Below are 17,608 nucleotides of genomic sequence, written 5' to 3' on the forward strand. Positions count from 1 at the left end.
GAATGCTGTAATAGCCGATACAAGCAAATCAAGTATCACTAAGTGATCAGAGATGAAGGACAGGATCACAGGTGATTTTCTTTCATTATTTTCTGTAGTGACTATGTCGCTAATTACCTGGAAACATCAATTACCTAAGTTTCAGGCAGCTAGACTCAGCTTTAGCTAAAGACAGCTGTGCTACTAACTAGAACTAGATGTTTACGAGCTAGGCGGCTAATGCAGCAGTACTTGGTCCCGAGTGCAGGCTATGAATCCAAAGAAATTTAGCTTCTTCTAGAGTTCTCCAGTTCCAGTGCACCGCAGGCTCCCTTGTCTTTCTAGCTTCTTTTCACTTTCTTCCTTTGTTTTCTTTTTAAAGACAGGGTTTCACTATGTAGCCACAGCCTTGAATTTACCCCCTCCTCCCTTAGCCTCCCACGTGCTGGGGTTGTGGTGTGCCCTATACCATTCATGACTCTAGTCTTTTCTTTTTTTCTCCCTATCGCTAACTAATGTCAGGAAGTTTCAGTTTTACATTGCAGCCTGCTACAAGGCTTAGAAGTTCTCAGCTGGCTCCTACCTGCTTCTCCAAGAACCCATCTAGTGACTCATTTGTTCTTTTAGCATTCTGACAGTCTGACAAGACAGACGTGGCAGATGTACTAACAGATCGCTGCTCCCGGGGAAGCTGCATATAAGAATATGGTGATTTGAAGGCTGGAGCAATGGCTCAGTGCTGAAGAGTACTGGCTGCTGTAGCAGAGGACCTGGGTTCTGTTCCCAGCGCCCACACAGCAGCTTAGAATCATCTAGATCTCCAGTTTCAAAGGATCTGACACTCTCTTCTGACCTCCCTAGGCAACAGGCACACCTGCAAAACACTCATATGCATAAAAAAAATACTCATACACATAATCTTTAAAAACGTGATTTTATTATTATTTTGGCATTTATTGTTTTCTCAAATGCACTAGTTCACGAGATCCTGTGTCTTTGACTCTCAAGCAGCCTGAACTACAGGTGGGCATACCACAGCTGGCTTTGACTGTGGGATTCTTTTTCATGCTGTCTCCAACATAAATCCCCAAGCAGAAGGGCATGGAGGGCAATATAAATGAGGCACTGTGGTGTGTGACGTGGCAGAGGAGACAGACAGGAGTACAGGGAGCTTTTCAGGCCACACTATCTCCTTCCTTCTTGAAGAAGGAATTTACCAAACAGATTAAGCAACCTCTCATCAACTGTAAGACAATTTGTACCTTCTTATTCTAGTAGATTAAACAGGGAGAGAAGGCAGGCAGCAAGTACACAAAATGACAGAGAGACAACGAAGTCTGTCATAACTGTCGTCACAGCTCAGTGGTTAAAGTAACTCTGAGGGTTGACACCTTCAGTCCGGGTACCCAGGAGGCAGAAGCAGGCGGATCTCTGTGAGTACAAGGCCAGGTTACATAGTGAAGTCCATGAAATCCTGACTTAAAAAAAGGAGTACATGACCTAAAGACAATGGATATATACTAAGAGAAAGCCTGAAGTACAAACACAGGGTCAGAGAGGTAGCTCAGCTCGCAGCTCTTGCCTCACTAGCAAGTGTCTGGTTCAATCTCCAGCAGTACACATGGAGTACAGCTACACGGGAGAGCAGCATCTACTGCAGGACAAGACTGCCACCTGCTGACAGAAACCTGCACCGTGGCGATGTTTCTGACTTCTGGGATTGTGTGTGTGTTGCTTGTTGTTTTTGGATAGCTGTTTGCTTAATTAAACAATTATTTATTTTAGGGATAGAGTCTCACTATACACCCCTGGCTGGCCTGGAACTCACAGGCTCCATTTGTTTCTGCCTCCTGAGCGCCACCTGCCCAGTCAAGAATGATACTTTAAGGGAGCAGAACAACCTCTCCGGTAAGGTGTTCACACTACATTTAAATCAGAGGTGAAAACACCAATGTTGTGGCACACGCCTATCGGCCCGAGGCACAATATCCAGTTAGAAGCTAGACGGCACAAGAAACGAGAAAGGGCCACCTCATTCTTCTGGTTCTGGTTTGGCCGACACCCATGATCTTCAACATAACGAACTATGTGCCCTCCTGAAGGAGCACCACAAACTGTTAATTGACTAATGAACCACAGTTAACTCCCCGTCACCCATGCACAGGGAAGGGTCTCTTTCATTCCTGGTGGTTTTGGTTTTACTGCTTTGGTTCTGCTGCAGCTTCCTCCTCCTCCCTTTTTCCTCCTTTTTTTTTTACATTAGGATGGGATCTCATGCAGTAGCTGATGCTAGCCTGGGATAGCCCAGAGTAACCTAGAATGTAGAAATCACCCTGCTCCAGTCTCCCAAGTACTAGGATTATAAGCATGAGTCACCAACCTGGCCTTGATAAATGTCCCTTATCTATCTGAAAGCTCGCACAATGTACCCAGTAAGTCTCCGCTTTAAGGACAGAATTCTTTGAATTAAAAAAAAAATAACTAGAACAGTACACACACACCCAATCTAAATTTAGCTGCTGACTAACTAGCTCTAATGGCCCCAAATCAGTCCCAGTACTTGAAAGTTTACTAGGATTGTAAGTTTGAGGCCAGCCCTGCCTACACAGTGATTTCTAGAACAGATGGGGGTACATAGCAAGAACCTGTGTTTTAAAGTAATGTTTCCCCACCCCCAAATCACAGCTACTTCTGAGGCTGCTGGGACATGAGCAGGGGCCCTTTAGGCTCTGAGGGGTTCCTCAAAGTTGCATAGCTGGCAATGAGACCAGTCTTCAGGAGGCTAAGGCAAGAGGATCATGCATTTGAGGTCGTATGTGGTTATATAGCAAGACCTTGTCTCAACATAAGATAACCAATCCACAAAAAAGGATGAAAATCAGATAATTGTGGGGACAAATGCCCAATGGTAGGGTACTTGCTGAGCATGTGTCAGGCCCTGAGTTCCATCCCCAGCAGAAGCACAATTTAAAATACACGTTCTTTATGTACCCTAATTATCTCCAGATGACTGCAATGCTTACATTATCTTCAAGCACGACAAGGCAAATGAGGATTCTGTATAGAATCATAGATGGAACATCTTAACTACAGTTCTACAAGTTGGAAGTCTCTCTCTCTCTCTCTCTCTCTCTCTCTCTCTCTCTCTCTCTCTCCCCCTCCCTCCCTCCCCTTGATGGAGGAAGGTCATTGGTTAAATAAAAAGAAACTGCTTGGTCCTCATTGGTTAGAAGATAGGTGGGAGGAGTAAACAGAACAGAACACTGGGAGGAAGAGGAAGTGAGCTCAGACTCCACAGTGTCTCTCCTCAGACTCCACAGCATTCTGTTCTGTTTACTCCTCCCACCTATCTTCTAACCAATGAGGACCAAGCAGTTTCTTTTTATTTAACCAATGACCTTCCTCCATCATCCCCTCCTGGTGATGGTGTTGAACCTCTGATCCTACTGCCTCAAACTCGAGTGCTAATGGGATGACAGGCGTGTGCCCACAGTTTATGGGATGATGGGATTGACTCCAGACCTCCCTGCATACCAGGCAAAAGCTCTCCAACTGAGATACAGTGCCAGACCCCACCAAGTTTGTTTTAATGTCTTCTCTCTAGTTTTAGATTGCAGTAAGGTCAATTTTAGTGTATGCTCAGAGAAAAACATCAGTTTAACCATGCAAAAGTCATTCTGGATTTTACTCATTATCTGCTTTTTAAAACCACACAAAGAACCTTCAGCAAATTAGCCACTGACACTTACCAACAGCATCAGGGAAATGCAACATCAAACTACCCTGAGATGCCCCTGACCCCAGTCAGAATGGCAGCCACTGGGAAATGAGAAATGCGAGCGAGGCTGCGTCCTCTGTTGGAAATGCAGCCTGGCCCAGCACTGTGGAAAAGAGTGTGAAGAGTTAAACAAACAAACAAACAAACACTTCAACCCCATTACGGCCTAGTCCCTTTTGGACACTGTAAATACTTCCAGTGAAGAATACGGGTGGTTAAAAAATAATCCAACTAATGCCTGAACCCCAGATGTTTAAGTCCCAATACAAAAACATAAGAAGCATGAAATACATTAAGGGAGCAGAACTCTTAAAAATTACTACTCACATATTAACGTCCTCTAACAAGAATAAATGAGATGAAACCCCCGAGAAGGAACTCGAAATGTTTATCACCCTATTCCACTGAAGAGACTAGGAGTAGAACAAACATCTCAGCGTAATAGAGGCTAAATACAACACATCTATAGCCAACCTCATACAAAAGGAAGGAAAACTCAAAGTATTTCCACTGAAGTTAGGAATAAGGCAAGGGTGTCCATTTTCTCCCCTCACTAAATATAGCACTTTAAGTCTTAGCTTGGACAAAAGAAGGAAATAAATGGGACACAAATAAGAAAGGAAGTCAAAGTACCCTTCCTTGAAGATGCTATGACTCTATTGGAAAAGACTACCGTGACTGTGCCTCATCAGAAGACTCTTAGCACTGATCAACACTTTTAGTAAGATACGGGTATGCAAAATTAACACAAAACATCTGTAGGCTTTCTACATACCAATAACGAACATGCTAAGAGAGGAGCCAGGAAAGCAATCCCATTCACACTGTATCAAAAAGTAAAATACTGCTGGCTGAAGAGATGGTTCAGCAGTTAAGAGCACTGGTTGCTCTTCCAGAGGACCTGGGAACAACTAACTGCCTGGAACTCCAGCTCCAGGGCATCTGACACCATTTTCTGGCCTCTGAAAGTATCTGCACTTATGTGTGTTACACACACACACACACACACACACACACAGAATTAAAAATGAGATATTTTTAAAGTATCTTATAATAAATCTAAAGAATGAACTTAAAAGTCCTGTACAATTTTAGAACACCCTGTTTAAGCAGAGAGCTGGCTAGACCTGAGTGCACAGCTGTCTTAAACCCAAGAGAGATGAAGGCAGGAGGATCAGTTGAGCCCAATTTAGGTAACAGTCATGAGATTCCTTTCAAAAGAGGCCAGGTGGTGATGGTGGTGCACATCTTTAATCCCAGCACTTGGGAGGCAGAGGAAGGCGGATCTCTGTGAGTTCGAGGCCAGCCTGGTCTACAGAGTGAGTTTCAGGATAGAACTGTTTCACAGAGAAACCCTGTCTCAAAAAACCAAAAAAATCCTTTCTACAAAACAACCAAACAAAAGTCAAACAAAAACCTCAGATTGCTGGTCCTTATCTGCAGATTTCTGGTTCAGACTGTGTGTATATGAGGCAGGGCTACATAATTTACTTTCCTTACATCACTAGCAAGTGGAAGAACTGTGTTTAAAAATAATGCTCTATAGTCTCTGGTTGCTTTTGGGAGCCTTGGCTCACACTGCTCTGTTAAGGAAAAACATGTCTACCTCTCAATCCCCAGTCAATGGTGATGCTGCTAATTCAAATATGGAAAGTAGACGGAAGTAAAGAGTGTTTGAACAGACTAAAAATGTGAGGCATTTGCTCGAAACTGGTCCATCTGTCACACAATAAAAGAAATAAGAAAAAACCAATAACTGATTCAGGAAGTAACTCTAAGCTCACTAGCTAGGCTAACAGACTCGTCATTAGGGCTGACAACTGACGTGAAGATAAGCGGAGGAAGCACGACACGACACGTCACGCGTGACTCAGAAGACAGTCACGTGGCCTGCCATAAACACTTCTGGAAGAGTTGCTAACTTGGGAATTCAAGATTATCTCAGGGGCTGGGGAGATGGATGGGTGGTAGAGTACTTGCCTATGCTCAGACAATTCGAGAAAAAGAGAGTTGGCTACAAAGATAAGGTCAATGTCAAGAGTTTAGCGCACTTATATCTCTTATCTTAAAATAGGTTTTCTTCAAATTTGATGAACTGACTTTTACTCCTCAAATACTGCCCTCAGTGTCATCTCCTACTTCCTTGAAGACAGGATTTCTCACAAATTAGATTTGTTTATTCTTTTTAAAGTCCGTGACCTTTGGGTTTAATTTTATCAGTACTTCCCTCTTCTCAAACTTGAACAATGTACCTCATAAACCACCTTTATTTTCAATTGGAAACAAGGTCATAGTTTTTAAGTTCTTACTTCATTTTCAAACTTTGTTTCATCTTCAAACTTGGTTCGAGGTTGTATTCTCTGAAAAGCAAAATTATAAGACACACACACACACACACACACACACACACAGCACTACCGTTAAAACACTTAAACCTCTCTCAGTTTCGTTCTCTTTCCCCTCCTCCCTTTACTCCTACTGAAGTCTAAAGCATATACCTTTTTCTTAAGGAACCCAACTCCTAGTTTCTGCTGATCCACGCTGAAGTTGTTTTCTGTGGTGTAGGACCTGCCTTCCCATGAATACCACTTGAGTCATCCACCTGATTGAAATGAATCATAGTAAACACACGTACAATGTAAAATCCTGGTACCCAAGAAGGAGGCTGTCTTAGTCACCTTTCCCACTGGTGTGACAAAACACCATGACCAAGGCAACTTACAGAAGGAAAGCATTTAACTTAAAGGCCATGGTTCGAAAGGGTTAGAGTCCATGGCCTTCACCAAGGAACACAAGAGAAGAGCAGGCAGGCAGGTGTGGCTGGAGCAATAACTGCGAGCTTACATCTGATCCACAAGCACAAAAAGAGCTGACAGGAAATGATGTCAGATTTTGAAACTCCTAAGCCCATCCCAAGTGACACACTTTCTCCAACATGGCCATTCCTAATTCTTCCCAAATAGTTCCACCAATGGGACCAAACATTCAAACATATGAGCCTATGGGAGCCATGCTCATCCAAACCACCAAGTTGGCATGGACTTCTTTGTGGGGTGACCCTTCTTCCATTCAGTCCTCCTACTCCTGACTGGGTCTTTACCCTACTGTATGGCAAGCCACCTACCTGGTGGTCCCTCAGGCTTCCCTGGGGTCCTGGTAGTCCCTTGTGACTCTGGCAGCCCATCTGGGCTCTTGTCTTACTAATGGGGTTCTTGCCCTTCCTTTCTTAGTTCTTGCTTCATAAGTAGCTTGGAAAACTAAGGACCTGAAAGCAAAGGAGATCATGGTGATGTTTGGTATATCCAGTTACAAACATCCTTCTTAATTTTCATCATGTGCCAATCTACCTGGAAGACACATCTATTTAAAACGCTAACCTCTAAACCTGTTATTACTAGGACAATACTTGATCCTTCTCACTATTCCTACTTCTGCTGAACTATCAGATCTCAGTTTATTTTCCAAGATAAAACCAAATCAAGGCCTTACAGACACCACAAGGGACTAGAGGTCAGGCATGTCTCTATAAATAATAGATTTGCTGGGAAGTCATATACGAATAAACTAACAGGTAGATAACTGTCAGAAAATGCCAACTTTATACAACTTTCATTTGCATCACAGAGAAGGGGAACTTCCTAAATGTGGAGGAATGGGGGGAGAGTTTTGTTTTAAGGGTGGTCAACACTGGGCCTGGGGTGCAGCTGAGAAATAGAATGCTTTCCTCAAATATTGAATCCCCAGTGCTGAGAACAGCAAAAATAACACACACACACACACACACACACACACACACACACACACACGCACACACACAAAACAACCAAAAAAACAAAAACCAAAAAACCAACAATTAAAACTTAAGGGCTAAGAGCAAGTGAGGTATCAAAGGAAGTGTGCCGTGCACACAGAAAACATGGGGAAGAAGAGTCGGTTTCCAGGTTGGGGTACACAGTTCGGAGCAGAGCATGTACCTAGACATGTGTAAGATCTTGGACTCAATCCTCTGTACCAAACAAAATAGCACCTAAACTCCCAAACCAAAACCAAACAAACCAACGAAATCCTTCTATGCAGGGTTTTCATTTTCATTACAGAAAAACAAGGCTAGCTTCCTAAATAAATGTGGAGGAAAGATGAAGTGAGGGTTTTGTTCTAAGGGCAGCTAACAATGGGCTGGGGGTGCAGCTCAGAAGTAGAATGTTTTCCTAGCATAGTAAATCACCGGTGCTGAGAACAGCCACACACACACACACACACACACACACACACACACACGCACACACACAGACACACACACACACACACTCCACTTCAACATGAAAAAAAGCATAAAATAAACAAAAAACTCATCAGGAAAAATAGGCTAATGTCTTTATAATTCAATTTAAAAAAGGATATACTGAGAGAAGGTCAAAAGGGTATACACAGAGAGTAAGTGGGCTTCCTAGGAGGCTACTTCCTTTCTGTGGGAAAAACTGTGAGGAAGGGCTGCTCAGGGACAAATATTTGGGCAAGACGATAAGGAACCGGGAGCTCCCAGGGGCCTCTCCCACCTCACCGCCAGCCAGCAGACTCGCAGCCTGAGGAAACTGTAGCCTGCCTCAAATAAAGCTTTTTCCTTGGCTCTCTTGGCAGCATTTCAGTCTTTTCCTGCATTTTAGTTGGTTGTCTTTCCCAGCAGATAAAACGAGTCACTGACTGGCAGGTTCCATCAAGGACCACGAAAACGACAAGTCTGACCTAGAATTGTCCATGGGGGACTGCAGAGGAGGCTGGAACCCAGCTCAGGCACATCCTGAGCCAAGCACGTATACACTGGTGCAGACGAAGCTGAAGGTTTGGAAAAGGCATGGCTAGTCACACTCTCCAGAAGGACGGGCGCATGTGCCTCTGCTGGGCCTCCTCTGCCTACAGAATAGCCCCTTTGTATCTTCCTCTAGCTGGCCACCTTGCTTTTGCTTCAGACACAGAACATTAGTCTGACTGGATTTCCATCCTAAAGCCACAAAGGACCCCTCAGCCTGTAACAGTACCCTTCTTTCCCTGACGTGGAAATCAACCCCAAGCTTAGAGAGAGAACTTTCCGAGTTACAGTTTGCTCAGGTGTAGAGAGGACAGGCAACCTGTGTAAGGGCACACCACTTACAAAGTCCTGAGCTGTCGGACCCAATGTTCCCAGGCTCCTGGGCTCCACAAGGGTATCCAGGGAAATGCCCAAGCAAGGGAAAAGGTACTGTATACCCACTTACAAAACCACTTTGCTCCTAATCTATCTTTATTTCTTTTTTCTTTCTCTCTCTTTCTTTCTTTCTTTCAGTCTTAAAAACTATAGACAAACACAGTTTGATAACTCTGAGCAAATATTAAAACTAAAGCAGGAGACCAAGCAAATGTGTATGTGGTAGCAGGATGCTTTTGGCCAACCATACTCGGTCTTCTCTCTGCTGGAGCAGTCTCTCTGTCGGCTGATTCTGAGCAGCATTGACCAAGGAATGGCCGTCCAGAGCTGGAGACACAGGCCCCTGCTCTGGGAAGATGTCTGAATTGGAAAGAAAGACTTGCTGTTGAGGACTGATGACATTGCTAGTGTCGTGAAGCCTGGCTGCCTGAGTTCCATCCCTGGGTCCCAGGTAAAGCTAGGAGGGAACTGATTCTACAGAGGTGTCCTCTGACCTCCACACATGGGCTGTGGCATGTGTGCATGGACATACATACACATACAACAATAAAAAATAAAACATTTACTCCCATTAGGCACAGTCTGTTAGATGCTTTAGCCAACATCTCGAGCAGAAAGGTGTTGAATCTAAAGTATGCATATTGTCAATTTCTGCAGTCCCATGGCTCCCTGACAACATAACTCCAAGACCAGCACTCAATCTGCTTGTTTCGAGTCTTCCAGGTTCCTTGATCTTATCAGAGTGTTTGGGGCATAGTAATTATGAGTATTATAAATTTAAAAATGGCCTCTGTGTCACACTTGGAAGGCTGAGGCAGGGTTATTCTGTGTTCCAGGCATGTCTACGCCACATAGCAAGACCCTGGACAGCTACTATTTCATTTTCAGCTGGAAAACACTTATGATTTGACGGGGATGTGACAAAGACAGAAGACCCACAGAGCTCTCAGTGGTCAACCGGGAACAATATCAGCAGCACTGAATTTTAACTCCAAATATAAGATAGCTATCTATGAGCCTGTGTGATGCACACATAAGTGAGGACAGACCAATTTCTGGTATGGAATCATCCCAGGATCAACACAGATATTTTACTCCCAAGAATGGGAACTGTAACTCTGTACTCCAAACACACACTTCTCAGACTAACGTCTTTCTCAAGGGCACATCATCAGGAGGAGATGGAAAATAACTGACCGTGGAGAAAACTGACAAGCACATCTCAACCAGAGACAGCTACAAGTTACAAGTTAGGCTGACAGCAGGCAACCTTGCTGCGTGGTAACAGTAACACTTCATAGGTCACCCACTGAGAAACTTACAACCCTACTCATGAGAAAACCCCCTGATAAAATCTAACTAAGAACGGTCTACAAAATTTCTAACCACAACAACCTGAAACCGTGCAGGACAAAAACAAGTAAAGTCTGAGAAAGTGCCCCAGTCAAGAAAGATAAGGAACTCAGGGTGTAGCTGGGGGTGTGTGTGTGCAGAGGCCCTGAGTTTAATCTCAGGACCAGAGTGGGGTAAGATAAGGAGCCACGATGACTAAGTGCGCTGTGGTACTCAAGAGGGACTCCTGGAACAAAGGGCATTATAGTAAAAGTGAAGAAAATCTGAGAAAACGAAACAAAAACCAACCATGGGCACTTAATAATGTGTCAATATTTGTTCACTAACTGTATTAAATGAATCATACTAGCCATTAATAACCGGGGAGAACTGGTATGTGATAAAGGAGGGCACTTGTAAATGAGAATACTATTGTAAATCCATATTGTTCTAAAATAAAATGCACAGAGAAGTGTTTGATAATGACAAATTAATCAGTAATCTTAAGAGACTGTAGGTGTGAAAAAGAGAAATCTGGAGCTGGTCACGGTGGTGCATGCCTGTGATCCTACCCGAGGCAGGACTGCAAATTCAAGGCAAGGCTAAACAACTTAGAAAGACCCTGTCTCAGAAGGATGCAGCCCGGATGAGGGCTTGGGGTGTACTAACGAAGTAGGTATGCTTGTTGAGCAGGTGGAAAGCCCTGCAGTTTCTACCCTGTATAGAGTGTACATATGTTGAAATCTCCATTAATGAGTAGGGGTAGATGTTAATATAGATGCAGGGAGCACACACAAGGATAATTAAATTTGTAAAGTAGTAGCCAACATTGCTAAATGGCTGTCTTATATCTCTGAGTACTTCCAGTGTGCCTTCGAATTGGTTTTCTCTAGATATCTAGGTTGCTATGTTACTGGACATTTCCACCACGGCATGCATAGCTCACCAGCAACTCCCTAATGTCTTTCAATTAAAAATGCCCTGGCCAGCAGGGTGGCTCATGCATGTATGTAATCCTGTACTCAGGAGGCTCAGGCAAGAGGATCACCATGAGTTCAGAGGATAACAACGGGTGTCATTTTTTTCCCCCTAGCCTATCTTGGTTAGGTAGTTATATATTATCTGTGACCAGAACAGTGATATTCAATGGATATCCCTGAGTTTCTACAAATTCTACGAAGGAAGGGTATAGAGGCAGGCACAGCAGACCCCTAAACCATGGCTATTATAAAAAGAACCAGAGCTGGAATCCATATTTCAGGTCATTCAAATACCCACCTAAGTTTGCAAAAGCAAAGTAATTTCTTCTCACATTTCCTACTGAAATGCTACTCGCTTGGCTTATTACAGCATATTACTAGAATGGTACACATTACAGCTAATTTAAATCGATGCACTCAGTGTACACGCAAAGATGTACCGATCTGTACAGTACAAACAAGCTAAGTTGGCATTTTTGATGGACCTTCATTATTTTCACAATGACTGCAAACCCTTCCTTGTGGTATCTCAGCGGCTATTGGCTGAAGGAGCCGAAGGGGCTCCTCAACAATTGTGAAGAACCAGTCCATAGGTTAAGTACATACAGAAAAATAGTGACATCCGCTTATAAATTTTAAATTATCAATTTTGAGTACGGAGCAAAATAAAGCCATTTAAGTTCTTTACGCAGGCAGTAAAACTTGTGACACAAAATGTTTGCAACCAGCGATATACAAAGAAAATAAGCTTTAATAACACACGAGTAGCCTAAAATACTGTTTAGAATAGTAATAGATTGTCAACTTTATATTCTGGTTCCGGATGTTCACTTGTACTCCAATAAAGAAATCACACTCATCACGCTAAAGTCAACAAGTACCATCAAACCAAAAACCCCAAACGAAACATATCCAACTTAAGAACAACAAACCACTTTTTAATGTACCTCAAATGGAATTCTTGAGACCATTTTTTTCACGAAGCTGTAAATAATTTTTGAAAGAACATTTTAAAGGAGTCACGCAGGAGCTTTGGAGGACGGATACAAGAACACTTCTTGGAGCATTGGACAAGGAAGAACATCCAAATACTCGAGCTATTCCAATATCTCACTGGTTGGCTGGCATTTCTAAAAACACCGAAGATGCTGTTTTCATAACATAACTCAAAGGCAGCCCGGATGCAAAGATGAAAAAAAAAAGGAAAGGAAAGGAAAGGAAAGGAAAGAAGGAAGGAAGGAAGGAAGGAAAGAAGAAACGACTCCTGGACAGGAGTCTGAATCGGATTAGCTGCACCTCTTGGAGGCGGGGGCCGATTAAAGACTAGCTCCGGAGAAACGGGTTTTGCGGCTAGAGGCGGTTATCGCGGAGCATCTATTCGTCCTATTCTCTCAGACAGACACCGTCAAGCATCAGCACGCGTGCAGCCCGCCCTCGCAGGGCCGCCCTCGGCCCATGCCGCTGCGGTTGCCCGCGTGCTTGCCGCTCGCTGCACCCGCACTCACCATCTCGATGATCTTGGTCTTGCGGCCCGTCTTTCTCTTCAAGGTGAATATGTACTGGGCCAGCACCACGCCCGCCACCACCGCGCACACACTGGCGCTCGCCACCGCGCCCACCCGCGCCACGGCCGCGCGGTCCATGGGCAGGCCCGCGTGCGCCCGGCGCGACTGCCTGAAGACCGGCGGCTCCGAGCCCAGGGGCGCGGCACCACGCCGCACACCAACCCGGAGCTCCGCCCCGCGCGGTGGAGACTGAGGAGGCCCCGCCCAGGAGAGGCGTGGGGCGGGGCAGCGGGGCGGGGACAACGTGCCCCGTCCCCGGAACCTCGCCCCTACCTCAGGGGCGGGACTTCCTCTGATCCTGCCGCCAGTGCTGCGCCGGTGAAGACCCGGAAGGAAACCTCTGTAATTCACGGCTTTGAAACAAGTAACGTATATATATTCCAGAATCCCAATGCTCCGGCCGCTAGGTTGTTCCTCTGATACACAGTAAGACCGTCCAAGAAATACAGGCGAGCCCTGCGCCAGTGAAAGAGACTTCAACCAGTTCCCACTCAAAGACTGTGCCCGGACTCTGCCAACATGGACTACAACGCCCAGCAGCCTCTGCGGCGCCGTTTCGGTTTGCGCTACTTGGCTTCCTGGGTTGGAAGGCCAGGGTTAGGTTTTTGCGGTAGTCTGTGAGCTACAATTTTCCCTTCTCAGTCCCATCCTACCCAGCAGTGTGGCAGCCAGACTTGCAGTTGTTCTCACTTGCCAAGTGTTTTTAAAGGGGTTGATATCGTTTCCTCTGCTTCTATCGGAATGGGTATTATGGGAGTGCAAGAGAAATTTTTCAGGGTAGTCGGTCCAATTCTGTTGAGATTGCTGCTGCTGTTTGACCAGGCTGTCTGCCTGATGTGTGCAACCTAAGGAAGTCAAGAATTAATAACTGTTGAGGAGAAAGAATTCTTTTTATTTTCTCTAGGGTTTATCAGCTGGTCTAAAAGCAAATCGACGTAAGACATATTAACCAGAGCAAAACAATTTATGTATTGTACAAATGGCAGTACTACAGAATTATGAGACTCAAGCTGGTTATGGTGCATCATGCTTCTAATATCTGCACCTAGCATACTGAGGCAGGATGATTGCTGCCAATACAGTTGCCAGCTAACTATGGCCATGGACCATGGCCCTGGCTCTAACAAACAACAACAAAAATCTCCAAATAGCCAAAAGATTGAGGCTAACCTATACCATCCTGGGATAATGAAAGACATATGTATTACATTTGACAATTGCAGAGTGAGGTGGAAATGCAGGGTGACTAAAGGTTGCCTTCTGCAGATGAAAAAATTTCCAGGGGCTACGGGTCTGACCTAAGTGATAGGGTGCAAATCAAGCCCTGAGTTCGCAGTTATGTTTGGGATAGCTTTCATCCTGATACATGCACTAATGAAAATTTCCAAATGTCTATATTTCACATACACATTTCTTCTGCACAAAGATTGCTTAAAATTGTAAAGAATTTGTATTAGTTGCTCTTCTGTCGCTGTGATAAAAACACAGCGTGACCAAAGCAGCTTAAAGAAGAAAGAGTTGGCATATGGTGCCAGAGGACTAGAGTCCATAGTAGTGCTGACAGCAGGTGGCTGGCACGGCTGCCGGAGGAGAAAGCTGACAGCACACATCTCAATTCCAAGCGCAAAGCAAAAGGAGTGCCACCACAAGTGGTGCAGAGACTCCAGACTCTCAAAGCATGCTTCCAGAGACATGCTTCCTCCAATGAAGATGCATCACCCCCTTCCCACCAGCATCACTAACTGGGAACCACATGTTCAAACATCTGAGCCTAGGGGGATCACTCTCACTCAAATAACTACAGAATTTATGGGAAATTAAAGGGCTTTTCCTACTTGACCAGCTCTCAGTATCTTTCACATCAAAATAATTATTGTACCAAAGTGGTATGTTTTCTTTTTTGTTGAGTTTTATAACGAAATTTATTATAAATACAACATGTTATGGGCATAAGTTATATGTTTATATTATGTAAATATATTAGTATAAATAAGTTATAAACAAATTTAGCATAAACATATTTTATGGTAAAAGAAATGACAGGTTGTAAAGCTATATGATGACAATTTTATTCTTATTTAGAAACATTTTAGAATATTTCCAAGAAATTAAAATGTACTTGGATACAAGTTCTTTGTATCCTATTATTCAGTGATTTACTAAATATTTCCAATATAAAGGAATAATACAAATAAATTATGACTCAAAAAACAGGTACCCACTTTTGTAATTTTCTTCTTCTTATTATTAAAAATTTCCACCTCCTTCCCTCCTCCCATTTCCCTCCTCCATCCCCCCACTTCCCCTTCCCATCCCTCTCCAGTCCTAAGAGCAGTCAGGGTTCCCTGCCCTGTGGGAAGTCCAAGGTTCTTCCCACTCCATCCAGATCTAGGAAGGTGAGCATCCAAATAGACTAGGCTCCCACAAAGCCAGTACAAGTGGCATGTTTTCTTATGGCATCATCTGATCTTCTTTAACCCTATCTTGAGGTGAGGTGGCTTGAATCTCATCATAGTTAAAGCTAAGGATTACATTTTCTCTGTGTCATGTGTTCATCTCTGTCCCATCCCCGGGGCCACTGCAAAATATTCATAAAGGGAATTACATAGAAAGATAATCCCAAAAGGTGGTTCAAGACCTGACATCTAATGAAAACTTCTGTGTAAATGGCACTTTTTATCCTGACTGCCTGGTCCCAAATAAGCACACAGAAGCTTATATTAATTACAAAATGCTCAGCCAATAATTCAAGCTTATTACTAACTAGCTCTTACATTTTAACTTAACCCATATTTCTTATTTACACTGTGCCTTGTGGTGATATTTTAAAGATGGAAAATATACAGAGAATCTGGATACAGTATGTTATTGTGTTGTCTTCGAATTGTTTGATGGCTGAGGAAGAAGTAACAGCTGCTAAAAGGCATTTGATTTTAAATGCTGCTGAATCAATCCAACATATATATTTTGAAAATGCCTTGGCTTCAAAATTTAGGTCAAAAGATATGTTACTTTGGAGAAGAGGTTTTGCTTTTGTTTCTACAGGAAATGAGAGGCTCTGAATTTATTCTGTGTTAAGAAAAATCAGGTTTGATCATGGAAAGACCCCTGAAAAATCTCTGGTAGGAGTAGATGGCCCATATGATCCAACGCTTCAGAGAACCTCTGTTGAAATCTCTGAGTTCTACATCCAGAACAGCCTCAAGACTGCTGGCTAAGGTGATATTCCAGTTAGGACTTGACTATAATCCTAAATTTTCTTTAGGTTCCCATAAGATTATCAGCACCCCCAAATAGCAGGAAGTAGCCTGGAAAACTATACCCACATTCCCCAAAAATGGGTTGTGGATGTTTGCCTTTGTTTAGAGTGTTAGTTACAAGTTGTTATGGATAATGGTCAGGAAGAAGTCTAAACAATGGAGATTAGATTTAGAGCTTTTGTTTTGGAAAAAAAAAGGGAAATGCTGTGGGGCAATGGTCTTGTACCCTGTAAAGATTTGTCACTTGTATACGTTTAATAAAATGCTGTTTGACCAGTAGCCAGGCAAGAAGTATAGGTGGGGCGGCCAGAATAGGAGAATTCTGGGAAGAGAAAAGGCTCAGTCTGCAGTCATCACCCAGCCACAGAGGAAGCAAGATGAGAATGCCCCACTGATAGAAGGTACCAAGCTATGTGGTTAACACAGACAAGAATGGTTAATGTGAAATGTAAGAGTTAGTTAATAAGAAAGCCTGAGCTTGTAGGCCAACCATTTTGTAATCAATGTAGGCCTCTGTGTGTTTCTTTGGGACTGAACAACTGTAGAACTGGGTGGGACAGAAACTTCTGTCAACATTTATTAGCATGGCTCCCTCTGCATCTGCTGAAGACTTCTCTTACTCGGCCCTTCTTCATCCCATCATTCTGTTTGACTATCCTGCCCAATTTTATCCTGTTCAGCTATTGGCCAGTCAGCTTGATTATTAAACCAATCATAGTGACATATATTCATGCAGCATACAGAAGTATTATTCCACATCATTCATGTCTGTAATTAAACATTGACTGCACAGGTGCCTGCTTTACTTACTTTTATATCACTATGATGAAAGGCTGCAACCAAGGCAATTTATTAAAGAAAGTATTTAATCTGGTTTGCAGTTTCAGGGTATTAGTGTTCTTGATGGCAGGTGAAGGAACAGCTGAGAGCTCACATCTTACTCTACAACCAGAGGCAGAACAAGAGAGCACACAGAATCACATGAGTCTTTTGATACCTCAAAGCCCACCCCTAGAGACACACCTTTTCCAACAAGCCCCATGTCCTAATCCCTCCAAAACAATTCCCCCAATCAGGGACCAAGTATTCAAATAAATGCAAATATATGGGAGCAACCTCTTTCAAATCACCATAATACCCTTTCCACATTTGTTTTGTGTAGGTGGAGACTGCTCTTTCACTTCTGGCGGCCCAGACCTGAATAATCACACAGAAACTATATTAATTACAGCACTTCTTGGCCGAAAGCTTAAACAAATTCCTAGCTAGCTACCTCTTTTATCTTAACACATTTCTATTATTTTGTATTGCCATGAGGATGTGGTCTACCAGTAAGGTTCCATCTGGCATCTGTCTCCTTGGACAACTACATGGTATCTCTTTGATTCTGCCTACTCTTTCTCTATATCTCTATTCAGATTTTCTGCCTGGCTTTATTCTACTAAGTCATTGGCTGAAACAGCTTCTTTATTAACCAATGGTAATAAAACATATTCACAGCATACAGAGTGGAATCTCACATCAGTTTGTGA

The 17,608-nt window shown here is 43.4% G+C and overlaps 1 protein-coding gene across 2 annotated transcripts in view; it reads right to left on the reverse strand.

Moving 5' to 3' along the window:
- The window catches only part of Nt5c3a (5'-nucleotidase, cytosolic IIIA), a 34,300-nt gene extending 21,309 nt beyond the window's left edge, over window positions 1–12,991 (reverse strand). The window contains exon 1 of one of the 2 annotated variants that reach the window (XM_041640314.1): window positions 12,757–12,991. In XM_041640314.1, coding sequence (XP_041496248.1) covers window positions 12,757–12,894 — 138 coding nt within the window. In that variant the 5' untranslated portion in view covers window positions 12,895–12,991. The remainder of the gene's footprint in view (window positions 1–12,756) is intronic. The other variant, XM_041640318.1, reaches the window with a different exon arrangement.
- Between the last annotated feature and the right edge of the window lie 4,617 nt (window positions 12,992–17,608).

This window comes from Microtus oregoni, unplaced genomic scaffold, assembly GCF_018167655.1.
Source record: "Microtus oregoni isolate MIOR12 unplaced genomic scaffold, Mior012 000062F_ref0000492, whole genome shotgun sequence".
Classification (NCBI taxonomy): domain Eukaryota; kingdom Metazoa; phylum Chordata; class Mammalia; order Rodentia; family Cricetidae; genus Microtus; species Microtus oregoni.